This window comes from Bos grunniens, chromosome 2 (assembly GCF_055505025.1).
Source record: "Bos grunniens cultivar Pamir isolate PY7600 chromosome 2, Bosgru_T2T1.0, whole genome shotgun sequence".
Lineage (NCBI taxonomy): Eukaryota > Metazoa > Chordata > Mammalia > Artiodactyla > Bovidae > Bos > Bos grunniens.
Genome location: NC_141166.1, coordinates 73936037 through 73961368, shown reverse-complemented (window position 1 = coordinate 73961368; position 25332 = coordinate 73936037). Strand labels below are relative to the sequence as shown.

Below are 25332 nucleotides of genomic sequence, written 5' to 3'. Positions count from 1 at the left end.
ACTTCTCCAGTGCCCAGCATAAACTTTTTGAACAGGGAAATGTGATGAACCACTAACAGAGGTGCCTGGGGAGGTGGGGGAGTTGAGCACTGCAGGCTTGCTGAGAAAGTTGCTGCTCTCTGAGAAAGGGTGACAGCCTCACCTCTCCTGCTTGTCACTGTTTCCAGCCCCTCACTTAATGGCTGGCACAAAGCAGGTCCTCAGCAGATAAGCCTTCAATGGTAGCAACCTCCTTCCCCAATTCACTACCTTTTAAGCTATAACTGGTTTAAAGTATCACTACCCAGAAATGACCAGAAGATCCGTACACCAATGGAAATAAAGCATGGAAGATGTCAATCCCATTTTCAACACCAACAAAAACAAGCCTCTGCCCAACATCATGGATGCATTTTTATAACAACAATGAAAAACTCACCTTGGTTTCTCGGAGAAGAAACTGCAAGTCTCGTCCGCTGAGGATCCCGTGGTTTTTCACGTAACTGGGAATGTTCTTCGTGCTGGAGCCGTAAACAGTCGCGTGTACTTCCGTGTATGTGTGGATGATGTCCAAGTAGACCTTCTTATTCTAAAGAGGGGACACAAGGAGAAGGCATTTCTCTTTTCATTCTCATAACAACCTGTCTCATGGCTGGAGACCACAAAGGCAGGAGTTCTTAACATGGAGACTGCACAAATTTGGCAATCCAACTCGTAAAACTTCTTTTAAAAGTAACCTGACTGGATTTTAAGGGCAAAAAAAGTCACATGGATGCTGTATAACTTTGCAAGAAGAAATATATTATATAGTGACCTACTACTGAATACCAGCGATGGCTCAAGGCTGACTGCTCTGAAGTACTGTCCTCGCCTTGTAAATTACCAGGGATCCAACACTTTGCTTTTGGCTTGTCTTCCTTATGAGGGAGGAAGTTTGGGGGAAGGAGCACAGAGAAGGCAGTCAGTTGGACTGGAATACTTATCTGGAGATGGTAAGCTGTCCCTGAGGAACACAAACATCCTCAGCTCTTGCCAATATTTCTAGTGATGATTAACTCATGTTGTCAGAACTGGATCCCACCTAATTCAGATCATGGGGAGATGAGCGTTTCCCACAGTATACACTGATTGACTTGGCAGATAGAGATAATGAGAACATTCAGGTAGACAAAAGGTGGAAGAAAGATTAAATGTAGACTCAGATGAGTCCTGAAACATTCACGAGTAGTCTTACTTTTCTTAGAGGCAAAACAGAACCTCTCTCTATTATTCGTGAGCATTGAATTTGAGGCACATTTTCTAAATCAAAACCACCTGGGAGGAGGAAGTAGGCTCCCTGTCCCTCTTCACGTTTCTGTGTGACTAAGTCATAGAAGCCGGATTCTGTGGGTTGTCCTTTGAGGTGTTTTTTGGGGGGGACATTTGAAAGATTCAAGGTCTGCAATGTTTTCCAGTTGTAGGAGAGTGGGACAAGGTTTTTCTCATTTGAAGCCTGTTTTCACACACTCCAGGCAAGTATAATAATCGCCAGTTTTGTGACTTAGGACCACAAAGGACCTGGGGTTATGGCATCAGCGGCCACTGAGCCCCTGATGGGAAGCAGCAGCCTTGGGGTGGGACCCGCACTCTGACCTGCGGGGGCAGCTCCCTCCACCAAACGGGCATCCTGAGCCCTGTTCAGTGTCTGCCCCCGCTTTACCACTCAGTGAGGATATTACAAAGCACTCAACTTCGGGGGATACATGTTTCAAATCAGGCATCCAAAGTCTTCATGATGGAAAAACAGTACACTTCACAGTCTCTATTTTATGCACCGAAGAAATTTGTGTGGGAATAAGCAAGTCGACCTTGCACCCCACTGTATGAATAAAATAAACGCTCCAACTGAAAGTCTAATTTCATGCCATGTTTGGTGGGGCCGGAAAATGCTAAATTCATTACTTGAGAGATGTATACCCTTCCATTCGTGCAGAGGTGACTAGGAACAGTTTACAAACCATGACTCCCACTCACAGCTTGAGCCAAATTTAGGATCACCTTCCTGGTGTGAGTAAACAGGAGGGGGTCTATGACACACTTTCTGTGCTAGAGAGACCTGATCACTCCTTCTCAGGGGTTCTACCCCCTCCCCTAGCCCTTGCTAGGTAGGCAGGGGCTTCTGTAACCCTGGCCCACCCCCTGCCAGTGCTGATGGGCCCAGGTGTGTCTTTCCTGAGGGGGACCCATCCCCAGGCTGCCTGCCAGCCTGGGACAGAGTGGCCGGACTCAGGAAAATGAGCTGAGCCAGTCAGGACCCTTTCTAGGGGGCTTAGATCCTAGTCACAGAGAGATGACTGCCAGATGGCCAGGGGCTTTAGAGCACCAAGGTCATGTGGTGTTGGAATCTGGGCAATTACAGACCAGATACAAGTCAGCTGCCAGTTCAAGGGAAACAGGTAAGAGCTGGATGGAGCAAAGAGAAAATAGTAAGAGGGACCTAGACTGACTGAGACCTAGACATTCCTCCTGTAAGTGTGACAGGGAGAGGGCACAGCGGGGGAGGTGGTGGGGGAGGAGGGAGAGAGAAGGGGAGGAGGAGGAGGAGCAAGGAAAGAGGTGGAGGAGGGAGAGAGAAAGGGGAGAGGGAGGAAGAGAGACAGACGGGGGAGGGGGAGACAGACTGAGGAGGGAGAGGGAGGGAGGGGAAGCGGAGAGTTAGAAGAGGGGGTGAGGAAGGAAGAGCAGAGGGACAAAGCGAGATGGGGAGAGGAGTGAGTGAGAAAAGAAAGCAGGGAGACAGAAGAGAGGAAAGCAGGGTCAGAGGTGCTTCTGGGTACCACCCCATCCGCAGCTGTTCCCTGCTCTAAACCCCCAGGTCTTTCTGGATCCTTACAGTAACAGCACCTTCCCAGCACTTGTTTGTATCTGGGCCACTGTAGGGAGATTCCTACCATCCAAAAGGAGGTCTGCTAGGACATCAAGCTGGGCTTTTGGCAGGGATGGGACTGGGTTGGGGATGAGGTGGGGGGCAAGCATCCTTCCTTTAATAAAGCAAAAAAACACATTTCCCTGTGAAGAACCAGCTGCTAACTAGTGAGGATAGACCCACAGTCCCTGACCAGGTCCGCAGTAAGCCACAAAGGAGAGCAGGGAGAGATCACCCGGGTCCTAACTTGGAGAAGAGCACTCAACTGGGTTCCTGAACCAAACCCTGGGGAAGGGAGCAGGAGGAGACAGGAGCTCTGCCACTCATCCCAGAAAAGGCTGTGGTGCCTTGAAGTTTCACCAGGGGGTAAGTTTAGGCAAATATGAAGAAGTATTTGCCAAGCTCAATAAAGTCTATGAATTTATTAACATGAAAGCATGGTAAAATCTGAAAGCAGAAGTACCCTTCAGAGATGATTCTGTTAATTTCACAACAGGTTCTGAGTGGAAAAAAAAGTTTTCAGACATAACCCTAACCTTTCAGGTTGACACGACAATGAAGAAATTTCCATCTCATGTTGCCACTTGTTCTGAAGAAATCAGGTGAGGGTGAGCCACACTATGGATTCCAGGCAAAGGAATTTGAACCACGAATGCTGAGTGCCCTGGCCCCTCCCTTCCCAAGTGAATGCTCACCGGATGCCCAAAGAAGCATCTCCATGGGCTCCCAACCACTGTTTGAATTTGGGGTCCAAAAATCCAGCTACCTCCTGTACCTCTCCATCTGTGTTGCCACAGACACTTCCAACTCTTAATGGGTCAGAAATGGAATGCAGTGCCTGACTTTCCCAGACCAGCATCACACTGCCGCCCCGCTCCCCACCCTGCCCCCCCACCCCCCCCCCACCCCCAGCTCCTGATCTCAGTAACTGGCATTATCTGCTAGCCAGTTACCAGAATCACACTTGTCATTTCACACATTAAATTAGTCACAAAGTGCTGCTGATGCTGCCTTTGTAATATCAAATTGTCTCCTCCCCTCCAAGCTGCAATCCTTGCTCACCTGGACTGGACTAGGATGAAAACAACCAGTATCTTAACAACCTGCCTGAGGCTCAGAAAGATGACACAACTTGTCCATGGTCCAGCAGCCCTGGGACGGATTGCAAAAGAATCTGTATGGCTTGATGCCATTTTTTAACCATGAAGAGCAGTATTATTCAATGGTATGCATATCAACAATACTTTACATGGATATTTGTAGTTAACTATAAAAATATGCATGGGGATGATAGATACCAACTTCCGGCTATTGATTACTGAGAAGAAAAGGGAGGGCTTGGGGAGGTGGATGGAGCTTCAACGATATTTGAACTATATCATTTTTCTGGTAAAGAAAACTATTGCACAGTATCAACATCTGTACATCTAGGTGGTGGGTATGTTTTATATATTTCACAATTAAAAGAGAGAAAAATTAAAATGCATGTAATTAACAAAAAATAGAAACCAGTCTGTATGACACTGAGGCTTACACCATCGCCATCTCACATCTCTTGCTAGGCTCCTGTACCTGTACAAGTCGCTTAGTCGTCTCAGACTCTTTGCGACCCCATGGACTGTACAGTCCATGGAATTCTCCAGGCCAGAATACTGGAGTGGGTAGCCTTTCCCTTCTCCAGGGGATCTTCCCAACCCAGGGATCGAACCCAGGTCTCCCACATTGCAGGCGGATTCTTTACCAGCTGAGGCACAAGGGAAGCCCAAGAATACTGGAATGGGTAGCCTACCCCTTCTCCAGTGGATCTTCCCCACTTGGGAATGGAACAGGGGTCTCCTGCATTGCAGGCAGATTCTTTACCAACTGAGCTATCAGGGAAGCCCCCTTGTTGGGCTCAGTTCTTTCGGTAAAGAGGTTCAAAGGATCTTCTTTTCTCTTCAATGGATAATGCTATCTTTTGTGTTTAAGAAACAAGGATAAATTAGGAGGCTGGCATTAACATATACACACTACTATTTATAAATTAGGCAATTCACAAGGATATACTATATAGTACAGGGAACTCTACTCGATATTCTGTAATAACCTATAGGAAAAGAATCTGAAAAAGAGCAGATATATGTACATGTATAAGTGAATCACTTTGCCCAACACCTGAAGCTAATACAACACTGTAAACTGATTATAATTATAAATAAAAGTTGTTTTTTTATCTATAAAAATAATATTAAAGTTGTTTAGAAAGAAAGAAGGTGCTGAAGTTAAGTCAACCATGGTCCTGGCCTGCCTTTCTCCACCCATGTGAAGGTCCACAGCAGGGAGGGATGTGTGTGCAGGGGGAAGAATATTTTCCAGCAGACCCCTCCCCTCCTGATTTTGGACATCCAGGTTCAAGGTCAAGGTAATACCCCAGAACTAGGGGTCCTGTTGGTCCAAGAACTAGATCAGTATCACTCCTTAGAAAGTTGTCTTCTCTGACTTAAGAGGACAAGGTCAGAGAAAATTACCTCCTCCATAAACCCTATCGGGCTTCCCTTGTGGCTCTGATGGTAAAGAATCAACCTGCAATGCAGTAGTCCCGGGTTCAACCCCTGGGTCAGGAAGATCCCTGGAGGAGGGCATGGCAACCTGGAGAATTCCATGGACCAAGGAGTTCAGGGAGTCGCAAAGAGATAGGCACGAATGAGCAACTAACATTTTCACTTTTCACTTTCTTTCATAAACCCTATTACCTACAAATTTGCTGAGATGTAGTCAGAAGGGGCTTGCACAGAGTCACCACACTGCAGCATGCCACTACCCCTGTCTCAGGGGTGAGACATGCCTCCAAAATGCCCCACCAAGCAGCCTGCAGCTCCTTAAAGCTCTCAGTCTCCAGTTCAATTTAAATTCCCATTAAAAACAAGCAATCAAACTGATTAAAATTTCAATCTACCTAAACTCATTTAGATCTACCTAAACTCATTAGGGGTCTTCCCTGGTGGCTTAGTGGTAAAAAAAAATCTGCCTGTAATGCAGGAGACCTAGGTTCGATCCTTGGGTCAGGAAGATCCCTGGAGGAGGGCATGGCAACCCACTACAGTATTCTTGCCTGAAGAATTTCTTGGGACAGAGGAACCTGGCGGGCTACAGTCCACGGTCGCACAGAATTGGACACGACTGAAGCGACCAAACAGCAGCAGCAGCAAACTCATTAGGAGATGGGGGAAGGGACGATACCAAGGAAAGGACAAGCAAAGAACACACTGGAGCGGCTTTCAGTGCATCTTCAGTGGCTGTGATTGCAGCTGGAGGCAGCTCTGTTTGCAGAGCTGGTAGGAAGATATTCAGAGGTTTAATAGAGAGCTTCGGGAAAACAATTCAATAAAGCAACACTCGCCTGAGTCCTTAGCAGGAGGAGAGGCAGAAGGCAGAAGCACAGAGTCAGGAGCCCTTTTCTTCTCCAGCTGGTGAATTAGGGGTTCAGGAAGGTTGTTTGGCGAATGGCAGTGTTCTGAGCTTTGGGCCGCAGGGACGTTATGTACGTTTCTCCCCATCAACACCCTTGCCCCCCAGGGGAGATATGCATACCCCTTCTCCTGGACCCTGTTTCCCCTCATCCACTTGGCACTTTGTGTAATAATTCTGCCACCCTGTGCAGAGGTGTTTGGTCCATGGAGAGCGCCTGGTGAGTGCTGAGCTAGCGGGCATCCTCCCCAGGAAGGGCCGAGTGGTGTGAAGAGTCAATGCTCTCTAGAGCCAAAGCAATCAGTTAGGAAACCAGCTGCTGAGGCCAGTGTGGGTCCTGTCCCATGAAGGTCAGGCTCCAGACAGAGAAGAGGAAAGTCCCCTCACAGAGAAGGCCAAGTGTGAGAGGGGGTATGTCCTGGCGGGGTCATGGTCCCTAGCTCCAGTGATATCTCTGCCCAGTGCATGCCTACCCCTCCCTGGATGCTGAGAGTCTCCCAATCCTAAGCTAGGAGAGCTGGGTTTCTGCCATTTCAGTAGAAAGAATTCTGATAGGTATACTTGTGATCAGATTCCTTATTTTGATGACCTTGGATTTTTAATCATTTTTAAAGTAGTAGCTTCCTCTTCTTCCCTGACAAATATAGGAATTGGATTATTCCATGACTTTATGAATGAGTATTCAATGATGAATCATTTTCTTTAGGAAACTTCAAGTCCATAGAGTATGCCTAGCTCCATACTAGCCATGGAAGCCCTTTACTGACTGCTGTACTGTGCTTAGTCACTCAGTCGTGTCCGACTCTTTACCACCCCATGGACTGTGTCCCACCAGGCTCTTCAGTCCGTGCAATTCTCCACGCAAGAATACTGGAGTGGGTTGCCATGCTCACCTCCAGGAGATCTTCCCAACCCAGGGATTGAACCCAGGTCTCCCGCATTGCAAGTGGATTCTTTACCATTTGTGACACCAGGGAAGCCCAAGAATACTGGAGTGGGTAGCCTATCCCTTCTCCAGGGGGATCTTCCCCAACCCAGGAGTTGAACTGGGGTCTCTTGCATTGCAGGCAGGTTCTTTAACAACTGAGCTACCAGGGAAGCCCTTACTGACTGCTGCTGTGATGTATCTCATTGAAAGGTCAGGGTGGGACTTGTCGACTCTACTGAATGAATTGCACATTTTTCTCTACACTGGCCCTCTCCGTTCACTCTGGCATCCATCCCCTCCTTCCTGGACTGATGTGACGGTCTCTGAGGGGAGCTTGGTGTCTGACTGGTAACACACTTATGGACCTCTCAGATTCCCCAGACTGCCTGCTCTTCTCTTTCTCAGCTCAAGCTCACAAAAACAAGGCTGCCCTCTGCTGTCAGACTGGGAAGAAGCTACATCAGGGGTCGGTGTGGGGCTAGGCTGTGGAGGCCCCCATCCCAGAACAGCATTCCGGAAGTACAGGACACCAGTTCCCTGTGATGTGAGCCAAGAAGCAGGAGGGAGCCTCTTTTCTCTCTTCTACAGGTTATGCTAAAGGAAGAGTTCCTCCCTGCAGACCTCAAAGGGTATCCAGAGTGCCCAGTGTCTGCGTGGCTCCTGGTAAAGCAGGAATATTAGTACTACTTCAGGTCGTAACACTCAACCTTTGCTGCAGGCCCTGCTTTCTAGAAGCTCTGGGTTAAGACACTGTTTCTAGGATCCCCACCCTTCAATCCATCCTCCCCAGTGCCACAGTTTTCAAAACTGAAGATTTAGTTCCTCTGTATAAAAGTTTTCAAAGGCTCCTCATGGCAATGAAAGACCACCTCCACAGCTCTGCACACACGGGGATCTTCACAAACTGGGTTTCTACGGGCTCTGCAGCTCACCACTGGCCATGCCCTCTCCTCCCTTGCTTAAGGTCCACATGCTCTCTTGCCTGTGTCTGACCTGCCATGGGCTTCCCCAGAGACACCCTTCTTCCCTCCCTCCTTTTCTCTCCTGAACGGATTCCTCCCCCCTCTTCCTGGGCTCGCCGAGGTGAGGTCAGCTGCTACCTCCCCTGAGCCCTTGATATCTTCCTGCTTGGCCCCTTTGGACTGCGTTGTCACTGTAGGTGCCCACCCAGTGGGTCTGTGAATGTCAGGGAAGGACACTGTAGGTCCCACGTCTGTAGGTGTGGCACAGGGTAGTTGAAGACTAAGGCAGTGCAGGAAACACAAGACATTTATGGGAAGAGATGTCTCAGGGGCCAAGTTCTTCTATATCAAAGCCTGCTCTCAGCCAATGAGCTTAACGTCTGTGACTTTACCTAAGGGTGTATTTAAATCAAAATAAAATAAAAAGAGAGCTGCAAACCTTAAATGATATATTTCATGGTTGATTCATCTTCCTTTTAACGTAGCAATCAAGTATGAGGTTCTCACTTAGGAGTGAGGTCAAAGAAAGGGAGGGAGGGAGAGACAAAAAGAAACGACCTCATCTGCCTGTTACCGGAGTCAAAAATTCAACAAAGATTCTTTTATTCCAAGATTAGAAGTTGAGTTCTAAAATGCAAATCTCTGCATTTCAGCAGTGAAGCAGAAACAATTTACATCACAAAATAAGTTAAGTCCTTGGCTTTTTTTTTTTGTGAGTCCTTGGCTACTTTATTTCAAGTAACTTCCCAAGGTGAAGGTGTGTGTGGGGGTTGGGGGGTGGGGGAGTCCTTGCTCTGTCCCACTCAGGCCACTAGGACTCTTGAAGACTCCAGGAAGCTAAGATTCTTAAAGCCTACCCACCTCTGACTCCTCTCCGAATCCTTACCTCTCTGGGAGACAAGATGGTGCTCAATGATTACAGGGGGAATAATAATAAGAGGAACCTTGTTCTCTTGTCTCCAGTCTGGCTAGTGGTCCAGCTATGGGCCCACAGGTAATTAAAAGGGGGTCTGGTTTCTTTGGCTGTAGCGGGTTCTATACTTACCCTTTTTATTTAATTTTTATTTTATCTTGAAGTACAATTGACTTACAATGATTTTGTTAATTTCAGGTAAACAGAGTGATTTGGTTTTATATATATATATATATATATATACACACACACACACATATATGCACACATATTTATATGTATATATACATATATCTTGGAGAAGGCGATGGCACCCAACTCCAGTGTTCTTGCCTGGAGAATCCCATGGATGAAGGAGCCTGGTGGGCTGCAGACCATGGGGTTGCTAAGAGTCGGAGACGACTGAGCTACTTCACTTTCTCTTTTCACTTTCATGCATTGGAGAAGGAAATGGCAACCCACTCCAGTGTTCTTGCCTGGAGAATCCCAGGGACAGGGGAGCCTGGTGGGCTGCCGTCTCTGGGGTCGCACAGAGTCGGACACAACTGAAGCGACTTAGCAGCAGCAGCAGCAGCATACATATATCTATCATTTTTCAAACTCTTTTCCTACTTAGATTATTACAGAATATTGAACACAGGTCCTGTGGTATACAGTAGATCCTTGTTGGTTAGCTATTTTAAATATTTATTCTTGACTGGACCTCACCTGGTATAATTAATTACAACTCACCTAGAGCAGCAGGTGAATAGCTGGTTGTATGTAAGTCTGCCTTAAAGTATGACATGAGTGGTTCTCGTACCTACCTTTGAGTTTGGGATGGAGTGAAAAGGAAGAATTTTCAGGAGCCCTTGACTTATTATACTTACAATACTTTGGCCACCTGATGCAAACAAATGACTCATTTGAAAAGATCTTGATGCTGGGAAAGATTGAAGGCGGAAGGGGCCGACAGAGGGTGAGATGGTTGAATGGCATCACTGACTCAATGGACATGAGTTTGAGTAAACTCAGAGAGTTGGTGATGGATAGGAAGGCCTGGTGTGCTGCAGTCCATGGGGTCCCAAAGAGTCAGACACGACTGAGCGACTGAACTGAACTGAACTGACTTATTATTCTCTACTATCTGATCAGGTGAAGAATTTGGTCTCTAGCTTAAAAAAAGAAACTGGGAGATTTCTGAGGCTAAATATATGAGTAATGCAGACAGAGCCATCAGTCCTGTTTTTGCAATCTGATGGATCTATAAATGGGATAACATCACCTCCCAGTTCTATCAGACACCCACTAACTGTGCTGAGCTAGAAGTGGGAATAATGAAATGTATGTAAAAGCTGTTTAAAAATGTATTCTTAGTGTAAAACAGAGTGCAGATACTACCCTGAGGCATCCAATGGGACAAACAAGTGCTGAGTCTGGAGATGGTTAGAGCCTTCACACCACTGGCTACACCCACAGCACACTGTTCTCTGGGAACCAGCGGGTTAGTTCCTACGCTTCCCTGTTCCCAGCACTTTTAGGTTTCTGGGATTTCTCCGCCTTTGCACTGGAGCTTTCTGATACTTAACGAATGCCTTTTAAAGGACCCTGGGGACTCGCTAGCCAGTTTGTGAAAACAAGAAGCCCTTTGACATGACCTCCTTTCTGCTTTGAGACAGGCAGGAGGTCTTCAAATTGTAAAACTGGCTTGTTTCCCCGCCAGTGCAGACGGAGTCACTTAGGGATAATGTTACCCCTCACTCACTCCAGCCTGAGAAAAACAAAGCCCCCCAGCTATGCGATTGTGCTCAGAAAACAGGCTGAAAGGTTAAAAACAGACCACTGCGGCCTAAATGTGTCACCTGGCTCCTTCAGGAGCTCTGCTAATCAGTCTATCTAGGCAGTAATCACAGAAAGACTGGCCGGTGGCAGAGAGCTATCACGAGGGAAGGTCAGAAAACCAAGAGGCTGCCTGGCAACATGGAGCTGCCTTTTTTATGGAATTTCCACAGGATCAGGGACTTGTGGATGGAACGGACTTGACCTGAGAGATGCATCCACTCCTGACAAAGTGGAGGCGATGTTACCCTGTGGGCTTTGGCCGGCGACAGGCAATCAGATGCTGTCTGATGGCAAAGGAGACCTGGCTGACAAAGGAGTATTCTGTGTGTCTGCAGGGAAGGCTTTGGAGTGCTGGGGCTGGGTGCTGCCTCAGCAGAGCAGCAGGACACGCATGGCAGGTGAGACCATGTGAATGTGGGTTTGCCCTGTCAATTACACTGAGGCCCCACAGGCCGGCTACTGAACAAGGGTACTACACATCTCTCAAAGTGAGCAGCCAGCCTATATCCCCACACCCTGAGAGGTAAGAAGGGAGGTTGTCCTGGGGGAGCTGTGGACTTGTTTCCTTCTGCTACCTAAGTGGGTGAGAAGGCCCTTGAAGGGACTACTTTGCAGAGCTTCACTGCACCCCTGGGAATTTCTGAGGCACACAGATCAGTGCCAGACCCAAAGCCTGCAATGCCTCATGGATGGAGACTGAGGTCAAGAGGATGCCCGGAAGGAGGATTCCTGAGCAGAGCCCGCGTGTGCATCAGCAGGAGCTCCCACAATTTCTCAGAGGAACAGATGCTGTTTTCTCTTGGTGCAGGTGTGAATCCCACAGAAGGGTGCCCAGCTGGGTCCCACTGGGCAGAGCTCTATAAGAGGGGCCACAGGCAGTGGGGGCTACTAGAGACTGGTGCCAAGAGGGAGCCACATGAGCAGTCCAAGGGGGCAATGCCAGTGATGTGTGTGTGGGGGGATATAGACAGGTGAGGAAGGGTCACACTGTCATTCCACCATGCACACTGGCAGCAAGTCCATGGCCCAGGGACTCAAGATCACTCTCCTCACTCCCTTTATCTAATGGCGGGAACAGAGGAAGGCAAGAGGAACCAGGCCAAACGGTTCTGAGCAGGGAAAGTGCACGTGGAAGGAAAAGGTGGGTGGCAGGTCTCAGAGTCAAGAGAAAAAGGAAGTGGTCAACTTTCCCTCAATGTTCTCTTGCTTTGCAAAAGTCCAGGGATGGAAAGCTTCCTCATCAATGACACTCTCACCCTACAGCAGCTGTCAACTGCAAGCATCACGCAGGAATTTCCTCCCCTCTGTCTGGATTGTGAGTTTCTCAAGTTCACCCCAAAGAAGAGTCTTGAGTGAGGCCAGGCAAGGCTATTCAGAATGAAGTGCTTAGGAGGCAGGGCACCTAGATATAAGCTTAGCTCTTCTGGAACAATTTAGCTCTTCTGTAATGACTGAGAGAAGCCTGAACAACCTACTTTATCTACTGTAACATCAAATTCCTCGGTTTTAAAATGAAAGAGCCAATGGTTTGAAGGTCCTTTGAGGCCTAAAGTTGCAAGATTTTTAAATTTATGACTTAAAGCACCTTCCTCTCTGCTTTCCCAGGGGTGATACCTATTCGTCTGCAAAGGAAAGGAGGTGTGGTAGCTGCTGGCGATCAACCAGGTCCCCCGTCCCCACCATCCCACCATCCCTGGGTGTTTGGCTCTGACCATTAACCTCACAACTACCCTATCTCTAGAGAGCAGCTCTCCACTGAAGAAGGCCAGAGGCTGTCAAGGGTTCCAAAAGGCAGACCTCTTGTCACAAGGTGGGGTCACCTCTCCAATAACTCACTCCCCACCAAAGAATCAGACTGAGGCTGGTCTCTAGCTGAAAATCCTCAGTATCCCTGGACCACCTGACAGCTGAAGGGGATCATTTGTTAACACCCTCTTCTCTGGATCAAAGATTATTTTCAGTAATAACCATGAAATGAAATAAATAGTAATAATGGTCAGAAAAGAAACATAGACTGGGAATATTTTCTTTTCTGAACTTTGTATATAAGACCTATACAATCATGTCAATTAAGAATAAAAATATGACCATGCAAAAACAAGTGACAGATTAATACTTTTAAATCACTTACTATATTTTTCTACTTTTTGTTGTTGTTTAGTTGCTAAGTTGTGTCCAACTCGCAATCCCATGGACTGCAGCATGCTAGGTTTCCCTGTCCTTCACTGTCTCCCAGAGTTGCTCAAATTCATGTCCATTGAGTTTGCAATGCTATCTAACCATCTCATCCTCTCTTACCTCCTTCTCCTCCTGCCCTCAGTCTTTCCCAGCATCAAGGTCTTTTCCAATGAGTCACCTCTTTGCATCAGGTGGCCAAAATACTGGTGTTTCGGCTTCAGCTTCAGCCCTGTCAGTGAATATTCAGGGTTGATTTCTTTTAGGATTGACTGGTTTGATCTCCTTACAGGAAAAATCTTCTCTGTTGGTCTCTCTCAGTAACGAATAACAACATGACATTTTCTGTTTTCGAGTGGCAGCTTCTGTGGATCTGTCACTGACTCCAAGATCGGTGCTTTTCATATTGTCATGTTACAGTGTAGCCACATCTGTCCACTTAACTTTACTCATAGTTTATACAGAAACACATTTTATTAAATTTCAAAAAGTTTCTTTCACATGAAGAAATACATGAATAAGCACACACAAGGTAACTGGCGGAATACACATCTAACCTGGATGCACACAGGATGAAAGGAAATTGCTTTCCTGTAATTTCTGACTTTCCCACATTACAGACAATGGGGAAAAAAAAGATAACTACCTCTCTCCAAAATCACACAGGGTAGCCCTGAAGGGTACACTTCAATGCAGAGATCGTGTAGAGATCTGGGAGGTGGAATAAACAGAGACAGCCCTATTTTTTGGGGAAACCAGGAAGGGAAGGTAGTATATGACGCACATCTATGGGAGAGTGCACACTTGCATCCTTCATTCTAAACAGGGAGGGTTTCCCATAGGCCTCTCTGTCTTGCGAGCGTCTCCCAGCTCTGAATGAGAAGGAAAGCTCCAGTTGCTGAACCACACACACAGACAGGATTTACACTGCACTGAATACGTGTGTGCTTCTTCTTGGACCTTGTGAAGATGGGAGTGGGAGGAGGCACAGGAAGATGGGCTCCATTAATTTAATTCTGAGTTATACAACCACAAGACCAGGCTGCTGCATTGTACACAAACAGCAACACGCAGTCTGGGACTGAAAAGTTTCCTTTAGGGGAAAAAAAGCCTTGTTTATGGTTTCACTGATTTTCAGAGAATTAATAAAATTATTTGATTCTGTGGTAGTATTTGGAGGTATCTTCTCTTTGAAGCCTTAATGAATAATCAAAAGTACCCTGTTGGGGAGACCAGGACAGCCACACAGATCAGGTAGGTCACAAATGTGGCCAGCGGTGCTGTCCCAGATCCTGACTGCGAAGCCTGCACAGGAGGGAGACGTTTCTGAATAAGACATAATTACACGTCCAGGAGGCTCTCACTGTTGGGCCAGTTACACGCTGGGTGATGAACAACACTGCTTCAAAAACACTGAGGGCCTTTTGAAGATCCTTATGCTTAGGGTTCTTACCAGCAGTTGGCACTCAGCGTAAACGCCATCTCCCAGAATGGATGGCAGACGTGGGCCACCTGTCCCAGCCTTGTTTCATTATTCAGAGTAAGGAGGGGAGGGGACTGCTGTCTGCCCGTGGACAGCCTTTCCATGGGCAGGCCAGCCCCTACCCTGATCTGAAGTGATTTGGTCCCTTCTGGGGACCCATTCACACTTGTGTAAAATTTAGTAGGCAGTTTGGGGTCAAGAAAGAAGCAATCTAGGCTTTTATGCCAGCTCTGTAACTAACTTCTTGTGGGACCTTGGGCAAGTTCCCAAGCTTGGTTTTCTTATCTGTAAAATAAGGCAACAGCAAAGCTGCCCTATGATCTCCTAGGAGCATCTGCAGAAACAAATGAGTCTTATCACTACATGACAGGGTCACAGTTCCTACCATATTATCCGACACACAGGCAGAGTCATGCACCCCACTCTCCACAGGCCTCTGAAAGAACACCCACGCTTTGTCCAGGTAGAGACCAGGCACCCCACTGACCCTGAGGAGGCAGTGCCTCCTGTGGAACAGGACAGATCCTTCACTCACAGACGGGTCTTTTGTCCTCGATACTGGGCCCATGATCCCACTTCTGGGTGGGTCTTCTCAGGCTCGCTTCCACTGCAGTTTCAAATTTCTAGGCTTAAGCTCTACTGCGTCAGGGCTGTGCTTGTTAAATTTCCTCTCCAAGGCATTCAGCCCAGCACCATATGCATTAATACCCAGGAATTCATGATGATGGATGTGTCAGTTGGTAATAATGTGCATAATCTCTCCCCTCTGAATAGCAAGTGTCAACACATCTTTGTTGTAAAGGCTGGGACCTGACATGTGATAAACCAGGTCATTTAAAACACTAGACTCTCTCTCTCAGGCTCTTTCCTTGTCCTGTTCCAATCAAACCAAGAATAACCTTCCCGATTCCAGGCACAGGCATAATAACCCTGTGCTTTTTGAGGAAGTCAGAGCATATAGATTCTGACTTTGGCATAGCAGAGAATGTTCCCTTTGATGATGGCTAACCACTGGTCTTTAAGTAAAGGACTGATTTTTAAGAGGGAAGCTAAAAATACTCTTTTCCACTCCTTGAAGTAAATCACATGTCTCTTGAAATCTCTTCCCTTCGTTCCTCACTTTCTGAAAACTTGAAGTTAGCAAAATACAAGTGATTAGCCTAATCACACACATTTGAATCTAAAATGCCACAAATAAATATATTTAGAAACGAAAAACAGCCAAAGTATCTAATTTAGAAGCAACAGTTTGAAAACAGAAACAATTAAAATACACTGGGAATACAAAGCTGAGGTCTAAGGCTTGCCCATCACTTTGGAAACTCCTTCAGGCTTTTTATAATCCCCTCTCTCCCCCTCAGTCCACACCTCTTCCCCCACCTCTCACACATTTCCAAAGATCTACCACCAAACCAGCACTCATCATAACCTGCTCAAGGGAGGCACAGGGAAAATGGTGAGAGACCAGAAGTCAGGAGATCTGGGTTTCATCCTGGGTTTGGTCATTTACCAGCTCTGTGCCCTTGTGCAAGTGGTTTCATCCACTTGAACCCAGATTATTCAGGTCATAACCACCATCCCTTCCAGAGAGGTCCTAAAAAATTACATGAGATGATGTGCACAAGTGACTCAAACTATAAAGAGCTGTGTCAGGGTTAGCATTCTCCTTAGGATTTCTCAACCTTGTCAAACCTTTCTTCCATCCCGAGCTCATGGCTCAGATGCAATCCGATGGTACCTTCTTTTCCCCACTTTCCTCAAGCCAATCAGTAATGGCACCACCTCCTCTCCTACTCTTCTAGCTGCCTCCCCCCAGCCCACGGACCATTGTCCTCCCCGCCTACTATTTCCTATCTCCTTAAACAGTGATGAAGATGCAGTGTCTATGTCCCCAACTTGATTCCCAGTTTCCAGGGAAGGCAAAGACCTAGTCAAATATGTCTCTGAGCACTAGTCTCAGTCAACACCAAGAAAGCACAGCATATCCTCTAGAATAATGAAAATAAAAACAAAAATAAACAAGTGGGACCTAGTTAAATGTAAAAGCTTTTGCACAATGAAAGAAACTATAAGCAAGGTGAAGAAAGAACCCTCAGAATGGGAGAAAATAATAGCAAATGAAACAACTGACAAAGAATCTCCAAAATATACAAGCAGCTCACGCAGCTCAATACCAGAAAAACGAACAACCCGATCAAAAAGTGGGCAAAAAACCTAAACAGACATTTTTCCAAAGAAGACATACAGATGGCTAATAAACACACGGAAAGGTGCTAACCATCACTCATCATCAGAGAAATGCAAATCAAAACCACAATGAGGTATCATCTCACGCCGGTCAGAATGGCTGTCATCAAAAAGTCTACAAACAATAATTGCTGGAGAGGGTGTGTAGAAAAGGGAACCCTCTTACACTGTTGGTGGGAATGCAAACTGGTATAGCCACTATGGAGAACAGTGTGGAGATTCCTTAAAAACCTGGGAATACCCATGGCTGATTCATGTCAATGTATGGCAAAAACTACCACAATATTGTAAAGTGATTAGCCTCCAATTAAAATAACTAATTAATTTTTAAAAATAGGGAAGAAAAAAAAACCTGGGAATTGAACTGTGATACAACACAGCAATCCCACTGCTGGGCATACACACCAAGGAAAATGGAATTGAAAGAGACACATGTACTCCAATGTTCACTGCAGCACTATTTACAATAGCTAGAACATGGAAGCAACCTAGATGTCCATCAGCATATGAATGGATAAGGAAATTGTGGCACATTTACACAATGGAATATTACTTAGCTATAAAAAGGAACACATTTGAGTCCATTCTAATGAGCTGCATGAACCTGGAGCCTATTATACAGAGTGAAGTAAGTCAGAAAGAGAAAGAGAATATACAAATACTGTATATTAACACATATATATGGAATTTAGAAAGATGGTAGATAGCATATTAAAAAGCAGAGACATTACTTTGCCAACAAAGGTCTGTCTAGTCAAGGCTATGGTTTTTCCTGTGGTCATGTATGGATGTGAGAGTTGGACTGTGAAGAAAGCTGAGCACGGAAGAATTGATGCTTTTGAACTGTGGTGTTGGAGAAGACTCTTGAGAGTCCCTTGGACTGCAAGGAGATCCAACCAGTCCATTCTAAAGAAGATCAGTCCCGGGTGTTCTTTGGAAGGAATGATGCTAAAGCTGAAACTCCAGTACTTTGGCCACCTCATGCGAAGAACTGACTCATTGGAAAAGACTCTGATGCTGGGAGGGATTGGGGGCATGAGGAAAAGGGGACGACAGAGGATGAGATGGCTGAATGGCGTCACCAACTCTATGGACGTGAGTATGAGTGAAATCTGGGAGTTGGTGATGGACAGGGAGGCCTGGCGTGCTGCAATTCTTGGGGTCACAAAGAGTCGGGCATGACTGAGTGAGTGAACTGAACCGATGATTCTTTATGCAGGACAGCAAGGGAGATCCAGATGTAAAGAACAGACTTTTGGACTAGTGGGAGAAGGAATGGGTGGGATGATTTGGCAGAGTAGCACTCAAGCATGTACATTACCATGTGTAAAATAGATGACCAGTGCAAGTTTGATGCATAAAGCAGGGCACCAAAAGCTGGTGCTCTGGGACAACCCAGAGGGATGGGGTGCGGAGGGGCAGGGGAGGGGGGTTTGGTATTGGGGCGGGGAGGGACACATGTATACCTGGGGCCGATTCATGTCGATGTATGGCAAAAACCACCACAATGTAGTAGGGTAATTATCCTCCAATTAAAATAAATAAATTAATAATAAAAAAAGTTGCTCAATGTGCATCTGTAAAAATAAACAGGAGTCCAAAAGGCAAAGACCTCTGGGGTCTGACACAGGACACAGAGCAGCACAAGTCTGAGGATTGGTGTAACTGATACTAAAAAAGGGGTATTTATCCAGCAAAAGAAACTGGAAAATGGTGGCAAGTGGCCTACTTCAGGGGAGACCTGGCCCACAAATAACTTAATGTTCTAAAGGAACTGTGCACTGACTATTTTAACAGAAATCAGTGACCACTATCACAGATTGGGGGGTTGGTGATAGAAGTTTCACATATTATAATACGTATCATGTAACTTTACTTTGTCCTTGGCAATAGTCACATTATTTCATGCATGAGTGGACATAAGGTCAGATTCAAGTCCTTCAAGAAGTTCCATCTTTGAAATGGTTATGGGGCCTGCCTGTGATTATGGGGCCCTGTGATTCAAAATAAAGTTTCACTTCCGAAAACAGTAAAAAACTTTTATGTTGAAAATAATCTCTTACTGTATTTCCTGATTTTAAAAATTAGTTAAATCTTGCCTTTGAGGTATGGTTTGTCCGGAGGTTACCACTGCCTCACTGGAACTTCATACAGCGTCTACCCTAACTGATGAAGTGTACCCCAAAGTGGGATGTGCAAGGAGATCCAGTGGGATGTAAGAAAAAAAAAAGTGAAAATGTTTGTAGTTTTCAAGGTTTTCAGAATACACATAACATTATTCTAGTACTGTTCATTTTTTATCAATATATTAACATCCATAGACTGACAGGGGGAGAGGGTGGTCTTGCTCAAATTTTTTTTTTCATTGACACGGCTGTAACAATTAAAATCAAGCTGGAGGCCAGGGAGCAATCCAGCCCTGAAGAGATGCTTGCAAATAACCACTTTCCTACTGAGAAAAAAACCCGGCAAGTCCAATTTTCCTAGAAGGAACGGTTGGGAAAAGCTGATAAACCACACCAGTGCCTCATTGGTCTTGGTCATTTGCAGTTCTCAATTTAGAAAGAGGAAACATAAAAGAAGAACAGCACGGCCTTCCAAATCCCAGCAGAATGTGAAAAAGGGAAAGTGAATGTCCTCCTTAAAAAGGTTCAGAAGAGGAGGCCTTTGAACTCCTGTGTCCTAGACAGAATTTCTGCTCAGGGCTATATGGCTTCCCCACAAGGGAGTTACCTAACACCCACTTAGGCATAAACAGAAATATTCCACATTAACTGTAGGAGCAGCTTGCCATATTCCACATTAGTTCTGATTCATATTTATTCAGGTCACCTTCACACACCATTAACTCAGTTACTCACCATTAGATACCATATGTGCACCACTATGGGCCTCTGGGTCTCCAGAAAAAAAAAAAATCAATCACTGGGGAACCTATCTAGCTGGTAGGTCTGAAAGTTCAGCTGGTAAAGCATATGGACATAGCACAGGGCTGAGGCTTAACTCCACTTAAAAACATTAAAGTGAGAAAGCTTTAAAAAAGGAGAAAATCTGGAAAAGGCAGAGGGTGCCAGAACAGTGCAGATGTTAGCCAGGTCTCTTTACTTAGATGAATTTTCAAATGTTCCCAAACTTAGCATTCACGAAATTTAAATAGGCTGAATTTAAAAGTCAATATAATATTAGTAGGAATAACTTTGACAGACTGAAAAACATCTAATATATTTAAATTAAGTGCGTTTGTAAAAACACTTAATTAGAAAATCGCCATTTGCAAACACTGATGAACTAATGGATCTAGGCAATGATTCTTAATAGCTGAGAACATCAAGAAAAACAAGATAAACAGACTTCTGTACCTCCTGAGGGTGGTCCCCAACCACACCTCCGAAATGGCCTTCCAAAGAGTCAAACCTGAATTTGATCAAGCTGGAATCTCTTATCTACCAATTTCAGAAAAGAGAGTAGGGAGAGAAAGATGGCAAATCACACCATGAGTATGCAATTAATAAAATTCAGACTGTGGGAAACTACAGGATAAATAACCCGGTTTCTTCAACAAATGAACCTCCATTAAGAGACTTATATAGAACGTACCCAATCATAACGTGTGGATCTTATTTGCATCCTGACTGAATAAACTCAAAAAAATTATGAGTGTAGTCTAAGAAATCTGCACACTGTGTATTCAATGTTAAGAACTTAATAATTATTTTCAGGGGTGATGATGGTACTGTGGTTAAACTGTCTTGAGACTTGATCAGATCAGATCAGATCAGTCGCTCAGTCGTGTCCGACTCTTTGCGACCCCATGAATCGCAGCACGCCAGGCCTCCCTGTCCATCACCAACTCCCGGAGTTCACTCAGACTCACGTCCATCAAGTCAGTGATGCCATCCAGCCATCTCATCCTCTGTCGTCCCCTTCTCCTCCTGTCCCCAATCCCTCCCAGCATCAGAGTCTTTTCCAATGAGTCACCTCTTTGCATAAGGTGGCCAAAGTACTGGAGTTTCAGCTTTAGCATCATTCCTTCCAAAGAAATCCCAGGGCTGATCTCCTTCAGAATGGACTGGTTGGATCTCCTTGCAGTCCAAGGGACTCTCAAGAGTCTTGATAGAGGTACACAATGAAATACTTAGGGATGAAATGATGAAATGTCTTGGATTTGCTTCAAAATAATCTGGGGGTGGGGGACAAAGAGGAAATATGGCTGGCCATGAGTTGATAACTGGTGAAGCTGGGTGAGGGGCTCGTTATAGTAATCTTTTATTAGATATTCTCCATGATACTATACAAAAGTCATCCTACTTTACTCTGAGAAAAGCTTTCAAACACTCAGAACTTTTCAAACATTTTTTCTTTTTTGCTGTCCAAGGTAACGATTTTGATGTTTCCTAATTTCTCATCACTTGGATTGCTGTAATCACAGGATTGATTGTACGTAGGGGAATCATCCTGATTCTTCAACAGTCACCTAATCAGTCACCTTATCTTGGGGATTTCCAGGCAAGTCATCCACTCACAGACATGTTATTTCTTCTGGCTCTGGAGCTCTCAGGTACACACTGAATACACAATTCTCCCTGACTAAGAGTGGGCTCCTTCCTCCCAATATTCCTGGTCCTTCTCATTCTTCTTCAGCAGACAAGTGTTGAGGACTGGGTCAGGATGAATGTGATCCCTCCCTCGCCCTCCAGCATGAGGTTAAAAGACTTTGCCAGCTGCTTTGTGCTCTGCTGAACAGGACTCCTAGCAGCCACATTAGTGGGCGTGATGTGCTGTGTGCTGGGCTCTCAGTCTGTGCTGTGACTTTTCATGCAGCATTTCAATTAATCCTCACAACCACCTTAGGAGGGAGGGATTGCTGTTGCCACCTTACAGATGGACAAACTGAGGCTCAGAGAGACCAAGACACCTGCCTAAGGTCACCCTGCAAATTACATGGCAGAATCAGCATTGGAACAAAGCTCTTCACCATCACTCTATGAAAGTGAGTGTCTCTGACAGCTTATTTAGTAAAGAGACTCTATCATACATATCTTTTTTTCTGGCCAAGTGGTCTTTGACATACTCCTGTTGTGGCAACATCTTTATTGTTCTTTATTTTTACCTTTACCCCAACTTTAGTTTATCTTGAGATGATGTCCTACACAGGCACATTTCCTGGGCATCCTCCCTACCCTTCATTTAATACAAAGATTAGCTCAGCACATATCCCTCTGGTGGTAGAGACAACTGGTAGTTACACTCCTCTTCTTATGAACAGAACTCCACTTCTATTTAGGGCAAAAATAGTTCCAGATAAAAGGTCACATTTCCCAGTCTCCTTAGCAATTAGGGTAGGTCAGGACTGTGTACAACTCTCCAGAAAACTCTGAAGAGGGCTGCCTCACCTGATGGGAAGGGAATTTGGGGAGAACGGACACATGTATATGTCTGGCTGAGTCCCTTCACTGTCCACCTGAAACTATCACAACATAGTTAATCGGCTAGACCCCAATACAAAATAACAGTTAAAGAAAAATAGAGGGCTACCTCACCAGAGATGTCTCCTTTCTATCCTTCCCTCTTTCTCTTGCATCCTAAGTGGACTGAGGACCTAATGGTTGGAGTTTCAGCATCCATACTGAAAAAGATAAATTTGAGGATGGGTGGGCTTCCTCCGTGGCTCAGCAGTAAAGAATCTGCCTGCAAGGCAGGAGATGCATGACAACCCACTCCAGTATTGTCTAGAGAATCCCATGGACAGAGGAGCCTGGCGGGCTGCAGTCCACAGGGTTGCAAAGAGTCGGACACAACTGAAGCAACTGAGCACACGCGCATGAATGCACATCATTATGGCAGAGTAGAAAGACAAAAACAGGCTGGGTCCCAGATGACAGGCCACGAAAGCAACCCTGAGTTGCCTGTCTTTCTTAAATAAGAGAAAATAAAATCCTTAATTTATTTGTGAAATTTTTTGTGTCTGTGTGATCTAATATTCACATTTGAAAGCAGTTCCAAATTTAGTTAACACAACCACCCATTGCAACACTCCAGTTTGGGGAAACTTTAATGCCAACATTTTATCTATGCAGTTACTCATTTGACTGGCATTTCTTCTAACACTTCTGAGGTCACTCTTCCCTTTTACATTTTCCATCAATGGCTTGTTCAAACATTTCATATTTTGCCTCTGACAGTTGCTCAAGCCCTGACACTTAACTGGCTCTCTATAGTCTGGTCACAAGCTAATTCTGCACATTTAGAAATAACCCATTATTTTACTTTGCCTCAAATTTTTGCTCTGACACCCTTTTGAGGATTTCTGCCAGCATACCAAAATGTTCCCAGTGCTTACTGTTATGTGATTCTGGCTGATAACAAGGTACTCCTTACACCTTATCTCACCTTCCACAAGACTGCTGCTGCTGAGCACAGCTTCTGCTGAACTGTTCTTTATTTTCTCTATTAAGACCAATATGACCTCATTGTATATGCCCCGAGCAAAAAAATACTAGATTTATCTTTAACAATATTTTTCAAAGTCTAATTTTCTGTATTTCTTCTTCCTCCTGAGAATGTTCAATATTCTTCAACTGCAGCGGGTTTATTATTTTTCTCTAGTGTTACATCATTATGGGTTTTTCATTTCTTATTGTGTGTTGATATATACTTATAAATATCCAACCTTATGTGTGTCTTAAAAAAAAAATTATTCACAGGGACGTCCCTGGTGGTTCAGTGGCTGGGAATCTGCCTGTCAATGTGGGGGACACAGGTTCAATCCCTGGTCCAGGAAGATTCCATGTGCTATGAAACAACCTAGCCGATGAGCCAACACTATGGAGCCTGTGCTCTAGAGCTTATGCTTCTAGAAGCATAAGCCTATGCGTCTAAGCCTATGCTTCCCGTGGTCCTCAACTATTGAGTCTTTGTGCTGCAACTACAGAAGCCCATTGTGCCTAGAGCCCATGCTCCGCAACAAGAGAAGTCACTGCAGTGAGAAGCCTGTGGACCACAGCTAGAGAGCAGCCCCAGCTCTCCGCAACTAGAGAAAGCCCATGTGCAGCAACAAAGACCCGTGCAGCCAGAAATGAATAAATAAACATGCTACTCGATCAGCAGCTGATAATTTCTCCAACGGGGAGCCAGAAGTGAGGGCCTTTACCTGGCACAGGGAAAGATCAGGTGATTAATAACCTTCTAGTCAACCTTTTATTCTTCATTCTCTTTGGATTTAATATATACTGTGGTATATATATATATGCTGTCTTGACATAAATGCTGACCTGGAATTTTTAATGTTCATTTGATATCTGATTGTTTTTTTTGGCCAGTTACTGGGATTCAGATTCTTCTGCCCATACTGTTGTTTAATACATAAAGTTATTTTGAGAAAGGGAAGAAATGACAGAGTCTAAAGCAGAAAAGTACAGTCAGTTCTGCTAAAACACGTTTCCTCAATGCCAATAAGCTTCTACATGAGGGATAAGGAGTGATGTGAACAGAGCATGTTAGTGGCGTTCATACACGATTTTTCCCTCAGCATATTAATGTTCTATACAATCAGAAACAGCAGTTGAATGCAAAAGAAAACTCACTCAGCTGTATGCACAAGCCACAGAGGGACAGAGGACTGGACATCATGAATGTTCTCCCTCCTGGCTCAGTGTGGCCATAGGCTCCATCTGGGAAGTACTCCTGTGGGGTTCTCCTCCATCACTATGCATCTGATCCTGTTCCCATGAAGCGGAAGGAAGCTCCAGTCACCTTAACCTCCCCTCTTTCCCAAGCATACTGATTTGACCTTCTTAAAGGTAAAGTTATATATTTATTATAGTATTTACTTCTTAGACTTTAAATGTATCTTTTCCAACTCTGCTGCAGTTTTTATTAGGAGCATTATCTTTGTATAATGGCTGTGGTTCACAGTATTCAGATTTGTAGTCATCTGCTCTGACCCTTTTTTTCTCCTAAGTTCTGTTATTTTCAGTCTGTGATTTTGCAGTTGGAGATGTCTTGGGAATATAGATATGATATAGCAGAAGTGCTTGCACATCCAGCCTCAAAAAGGTAATGGTAGCACCAAAATAAATAGGAATTTAAAATAAACGTGTATTTGTAGACATTAGTTATTGATTCATTAAAAATTTTTTTTTAAAGCTGAGATCTGACTTTACAAATATTTTATAGTTTAGAAGATCTAGGAGCTTTAGGTCTTATACACGAGAGGACTGGCCAGAATTAAATAGGTGAATAAAGAACCCCTGAAAAACTGACCCAGTTACATTCACCACATTTACTTTAAAGCCAGGCTATAGGCAAGCCCTCAAGGACAGTGGAAAAGTGTAGGACTAGACACAGTGGCTCACCAGAGGGACAGCTAAACAGACAAGTGACTCAGGGAGAGCTGGCATTTGAGTTTGAGGTCCACCACTTTTTTCTTAAAGGGCCAGATAATAAATATTTTAGGGTCTCTGAACCAACACA

At 45.0% G+C, this 25332-nt stretch overlaps 1 protein-coding gene across 34 annotated transcripts in view; it reads right to left on the bottom strand.

Moving 5' to 3' along the window:
* Positions 1–25332, bottom strand: part of MGAT5 (alpha-1,6-mannosylglycoprotein 6-beta-N-acetylglucosaminyltransferase) — a 397826-nt gene that overhangs the window by 57429 nt on the left and 315065 nt on the right. For 33 of the 34 annotated variants that reach the window (XM_086367683.1, XM_086367741.1, XM_086367539.1 and 30 more), the window contains one exon: positions 419–568. In XM_086367683.1, the coding sequence (XP_086223809.1) occupies positions 419–568 (150 nt within the window). Of the gene's footprint in view, positions 1–418; positions 569–13386 lie in introns of those variants that run through there. The other variant, XM_086367799.1, reaches the window with a different exon arrangement.